Raw genomic sequence first — 5,335 nt, forward strand, 5'->3', positions numbered from 1 at the left:
ACAAGCAAACTGTCGGCTAAAATAATGCAGAACTGTGAAGGTGAGCAGAAACGGTCAGGCTCATTAATTAAAAGCTGCCACGGGCCACTGAAGATCTTTTCACAGCAGCCGGGGAAAGGGAAAAAAATGATATTATTACAGATATTCATGAGCAGAGTGAGCAGACAGGGTCCTGAGGGGGAGTAGTGTTTGTGTGAGGGCGCCCATTCCTCAGGACCGCCTTCACTGTGGGTGTCATCTGATCACTGACAATAATGTGAGACATTTCATAATTATGACTGGGGTGAGAGCAGGGGGGGGGGGGCTGCCATGCCAACGTGCAATAAGGATGGCAACGGTGCTGATGAAAGAGTTACAGCTGTGGCAGTGAGCAGCTAATGACGAGCAAAACAGCAGCAGACTGACAGAGGGGTGAAAGCAGGGCAATGTGCTGAATATTTATGTCTTTCAATTATGATTGTTTGTTGGTTCCACGGGCCCAGACTTTCAGAGGATCATACATTTTTCAGAGGCTTGCTTTAACTTTTAGAGAATGTAACAGGTTATAGTGTCAGGAGACTGAGTGGGCTAAGGGAAATGGTTTTCAAAGTCTCAACAGCAAGTTACAATAATAGACTGTAGACAGGGAGGATGTTGTTGGCCCCGGGTTAGGGGATGATGAGGAGGTGAAATACGCACCATCTCGTGTCAGAGGAGCCTCTCTGCTTTGCCATCCGCCGCCTGCAGAGCCACGTCTGAGCACTTCAACACCCCCAACTCCACGTTTTTGTCAGCTGGCGATGCGCCCTCGGTCCATCCATCAAACCCTCTGTTGTCGTGACCCAACACGGCTCCATTGCCGCTGCCGTCTTCCCAAGTAACACAAGGCAGTGTACCGTTCATCTCCTTCCCGTTCCCTATGCTCTTCTTCTTCTCCTCCCCAGCTTCCAGAGGCTTCTTACCGCCTTTAGAGAGCCTCTCGGACAGCTTCCTGGCCCAGTGCGTAAAGTTGATGTCCAAGTCCAGAGAGCTCGTCCTGTCCTCCGCGTAAAGCTGGACGTTCCCCGTGTACCACAGAACCCACCAAAACAAACTGAGGAAAATCACGAGCGAGCCCGTGTAGATAAGAAAATCCCCATAGAAGTGACCGCCCACGTTCAGGTTGCCGAAAATCCCCACCAGAAGTACAATCAGACCAATTGCATCAAAAACAAGGGCGAGGAAGAACATCGGCGCGCAGTTTCCCACGCAGCTGTGGGCCATGCCGGAGGAGAGCTGAGAGCCCGAGTAACGGCGCCCAACACCTTAACTTGTTTTTCAGGACGCACATTTCCCCCACCTTGCACCTGTGTGGCGTTCACCTGTGAGCAGGCCCCGCCCTTTCTCTACGTCACTGTATTCAGTGGGCACCCAGGGGGCTCAGATCAGCATGCTGCCTTCAAATGCACAACGTACATTTCACTTGTCGACCCTCTGCAGGCTAATTCATGGGGAAAACAAAATACTGTTTACCTCCGGATTTTTCTGGCTGCGCGCACATCCCACACAATAAGCAGCTACATTTACAACTGCGTCCAACTCACAACAGTTTTCTTTGAAACTGAAAAGACAGTACTCAGGAAAACTGTCCACACGGATATCCTTTCCCTCTTTTAAAGAAACACTAACCCGATAAAATGACCATTTGTATATCAATTACTCACCATGAGTTATGTTGAATGGTGAGCGGAGAATTCAAAACAGGTGGAAGGTGAAGTAAACAGCATTTAACAACAGCAAACAATATCAAAACGTGTTTACATACTCACACAACTCCTGCAGTATAATCCAAGTCTCATTTATCCAGTCATTTCCTCAGTACTTCCCAAACATATGCACTTTTGCTAAAATGAATATAAAACACCTATGAGTAGTGCGCCCTGAGCACACTATTCAGTTGTGCATGCGACTGGTTGTATTGGCGTGTTTTAGCAAAATGTAGCTATCCTTGGGAAGTACTAAGCATATGACATGAGACTTTGATTACACTGCATGAGCTGTGTGAGAGTCGGTAAACAGATGTTTTAAAAGTGGGGGCATCCAAGGAAAACAAGGTTTTCTTCAAAAAAAAAAAAAAAAAAAAATCATAGTAAAATGTGGTGAGTAATTGATATACAAATAGTCATTTGGCATTTCGTTAAAATATCACTGTTTAAGCATGTCAGTCTGCACAGACATGCGACATGGTGAGTAATTATTACACAAGTAATTTTGAAGGTGAAGTAACCTTTAATAAAAAAAAATAAAAAACATTTTAGTCATTGTATGCCAGGTGACAGGAAACTCAGACTGCAACTTGACATGATTTAGTGTAAAGGTCACAAGCTCATGAGCACCCCCCTTTAAGGTTGAATCCAAATGTCCACCTGGCAGACTTGTACTGTAACATACTGCAGCATGTTCACCAGCATCACATCAAGTTCGTGATGGCGTGAGCATGCTTAAAGACATGCTTTAAGTCAGTTTTGTCGTTGTGGAAACATTTGAGCGACAACTCCTGTCATGTACAGTGATTGCTGCAACATTTGCCTCTGTTTAAATTTTACAAAAGTTTTGTTGGCAAAAAAACAACCCACATGTTTGACAATTGTTGATTCATGAAGTCTGCACCCCAAGTAGACTCTGGAAGTCTGCAGATGGTCTGCTTGAGCCCCCTTGTAGACTGGATGAATTGTGGATTTGGACAGCCCTCAACCTGCACATGTGAAGTCTGGACATTTGGAATCAGCTTAAATTCTTTTAACTTGAATTTTTGGTCAGTCAGTGGTCCACACCGAAACAGGTGAATGGAGTACTGTACAATTTTGTCAAGACAAGGTCCCCAAAGGATGAATTTGAAAGTGACCAAAGATGCCCTGAATTTCCTCTAATGCCACCATGAGGTTGACATTTGTGGTTTTGAATGTAATGTCTATTTGGTGGATTGGCGTTAAGTAAACACATTTCTCAGGATGATGCAACTTTGGTAATCCCTTCACTTGAGCCAACACCATCAGGTCAAAATTAATTTTCTCCAGTACTTAAGCTTGACAATATACCTGCAAAACCAACATTCCCTCTGCCGAACATTGGGTTTAGCAATAATCAGCAAATGTTATTTTTAAACCTTTGAATAGCTAACCTATTGAGACATGGGGTCTCATTCTCAGACCTGGGCAAGAATGAGAAAATGACCAACACGACATTCATACAAAGACAAGTGCCAAGGTGGTGTTAAACACCCACAGAAAAGTTTAACAATCCCCTGAGGATTCATACTGGACAGCTTAAGTTCCTGTTGTAGCATGTTCTAGGTTGAGGGGGCAGACTGTATAACTTAGTATCTGAGCCTGTTCCAGAATCTCAGGTTAGAAATGTCAATACAACTTTCTGCAGATTTCAGTAAAAGAAACAGTCACTGGAGATTGAAGGACACAAGATCAGTTTTAATTGACAAGTGACAATGGCTCAGTTGAAAGCAGTCTTTGAAGAACCTCCAGTGTTGCGATGCCTGAAACACAAGATTTAAAGAAAAAATTAAAAAAACAACAGTATTGGAAACCTGGAAAAAAAATTCAAGTTGGAAACATTGACACTATTGGAAATACATCACAGCTTACCCACTGGAAGCCATTTGGGGAGCCACTCCTTGGGCAAATGTTGGATAATTGTAGCGTGGCTGCTGTGAAACCTTAGGCTGCTTGGGCATATAGCGTGGCTGCAGGAGCACCTGTGGCCTCTGTGGCTGCTTGGGCTGGTAGCGTGGCTGCAAGACCACCTGTGGCTGCTTGGGCTGGTAGTGTGGCTTCTGAGGCATCTTGGGAAAGTAGAAAGGCCTTTGAGGCAGCTTGGGCCATTTGTGCATGTAGCTGGGCTGCTTTGGCCACTGGGACTGGGGTTGTTTGGGCGGATAGCTTGGCTGCTGGGGAAACTGTGGCTGAGGAAGCTGGGGCAACTGCGGCTGAGGCTGCTGGGGCAACTGCTTGGGTGGGTAGCTAGGCCGCTGAGGCGGCTGCTGCTTGGGTGGGTAGCTAGGCCGCTGAGGCTGCTGCTGCTGCTGCTGCTTGGGTGGGTAGCTAGGCCGCTGAGGCTGCTGCTGCTTGGGTGGGTAGCTAGGCCGCTGAGGCTGCTGCTGCTGCTTGGGTGGGTAGCTAGGCCGCTGAGGCTGCTGCTTGGGAAAGTAGAAAGTCCTTTGGGGCTGCTGCGGCTGCTTGGGTGGGTAGCTAGGCCGCTGAGGCTGCTGCTGCTGCTGCTGCTGCTGCTTGGGTGGGTAGCTAGGCTGCTGAGGCGGCTGCTGCTGCTGCTTGGGTGGGTAGCTAGGCTGCTGCTGCTTGGGTGGGTAGCTAGGCCGCTGAGGCTGCTGCTTGGGAAAGTAGAAAGTCCTTTGGGGCTGCTGCGGCTGCTGCTGCTGCTTGGGTGGATAGCTAGGCTGCTGTGGCACCTGTGGCTGCTGCTTGGGTGGATAACTAGGCTGCTGGGGCGCCTGCTTGGGTGGATAGCTAGGCTGCTGGGGCACCTGCGGCTGCTGGGGTGGATAGCTAGGCTGCTGGGGCACCTGCGGCTGCAGCTGCTTGGGTGGATAGCTAGGCTGCTGGGGCACCTGTGGCTGCAGCTGCTTGGGTGGATAGCTAGGCTGCTGGGGAACCTGTGGCTCTGGCTGCTTGGGTGGATAGCTAGGCTGCTGGGGAACCTGTGGCTCTGGCTGCTTGGGTGGATAACTAGGCTGCTGGGGAACCTGTGGCTCTGGCTGCTGGGGTGGATAGCTAGGCTGCTGGGGCACCTGTGGCTGCAGCTGCTTGGGTGGATAACTAGGCTGCTGGGGCACCTGTGGCTGCTGCTGCTTGGGTGGATAACTAGGCTGCTGGGGCGCCTGCTTGGGTGGATAACTAGGCTGCTGGGGCGCCTGCTTGGGTGGATAGCTAGGCTGCTGGGGCGCCTGGGGCGCCTGCTTGGGTGGATAGCTAGGCTGCTGGGGCGCCTGCTTGGGTGGATAACTAGGCTGCTGGGGCGCCTGCGGCTGCTGGGGTGGATAGCTAGGCTGCTGGGGCACCTGCTTGGGTGGATAGCTAGGCTGCTGGGGCGCCTGCTTGGGTGGATAGCTAGGCTGCTGGGGCGGATGGCTAGGCTGCTGGGGCACCTGTGGCTGCGGCCGCTGGGGTGGATATGCAGGCTGCTGGGGTTGATATCCAGAGTCTGCTATCTGTGGCTGTTAAAAGATAACTAGATGAATACTGGATTTCTGGCACATATTGGTAGTTTGGTTGCTGTGATTTAGCGTCATTCTGGCAATTGAGTGTTAGTGTTATGTTTTATGTACTTGCCTTATTTCCATTTGAGG

At 49.5% G+C, this 5,335-nt stretch overlaps 2 protein-coding genes across 2 annotated transcripts; both read right to left on the minus strand.

Moving 5' to 3' along the window:
* Positions 1 to 680: 680 nt before the first annotated feature.
* Positions 681 to 1,504, minus strand: LOC126387107 (transmembrane protein 238-like). The gene has a single exon (XM_050039660.1). It carries the CDS (start codon positions 1,240 to 1,242, stop codon positions 688 to 690), a length of 555 nt encoding a protein of 184 aa, XP_049895617.1. The 5' UTR covers positions 1,243 to 1,504; the 3' UTR covers positions 681 to 687.
* A 1,918-nt stretch (positions 1,505 to 3,422) lies between these two features.
* Positions 3,423 to 5,203, minus strand: LOC126387106 (adhesive plaque matrix protein-like; the record flags this gene model as incomplete). Its single annotated transcript, XM_050039659.1, has 2 exons — positions 3,423 to 3,508; positions 3,618 to 5,203. Coding segments are annotated over 2 exons (1,629 nt in total), but the record flags the coding sequence as incomplete, so codon positions are not given.
* Between the last annotated feature and the right edge of the window lie 132 nt (positions 5,204 to 5,335).

This window comes from Epinephelus moara, unplaced genomic scaffold (assembly GCF_006386435.1).
Source record: "Epinephelus moara isolate mb unplaced genomic scaffold, YSFRI_EMoa_1.0 scaffold212, whole genome shotgun sequence".
NCBI lineage: Eukaryota > Metazoa > Chordata > Actinopteri > Perciformes > Serranidae > Epinephelus > Epinephelus moara.

Coding starts and splice junctions, on each gene's coding strand:
- LOC126387107 (XM_050039660.1), bottom strand. CDS start 1,242: ATGGCCCACAGCTGCGTGGGAAACTGCGCGCCGATGTTCTTCCTCGCC.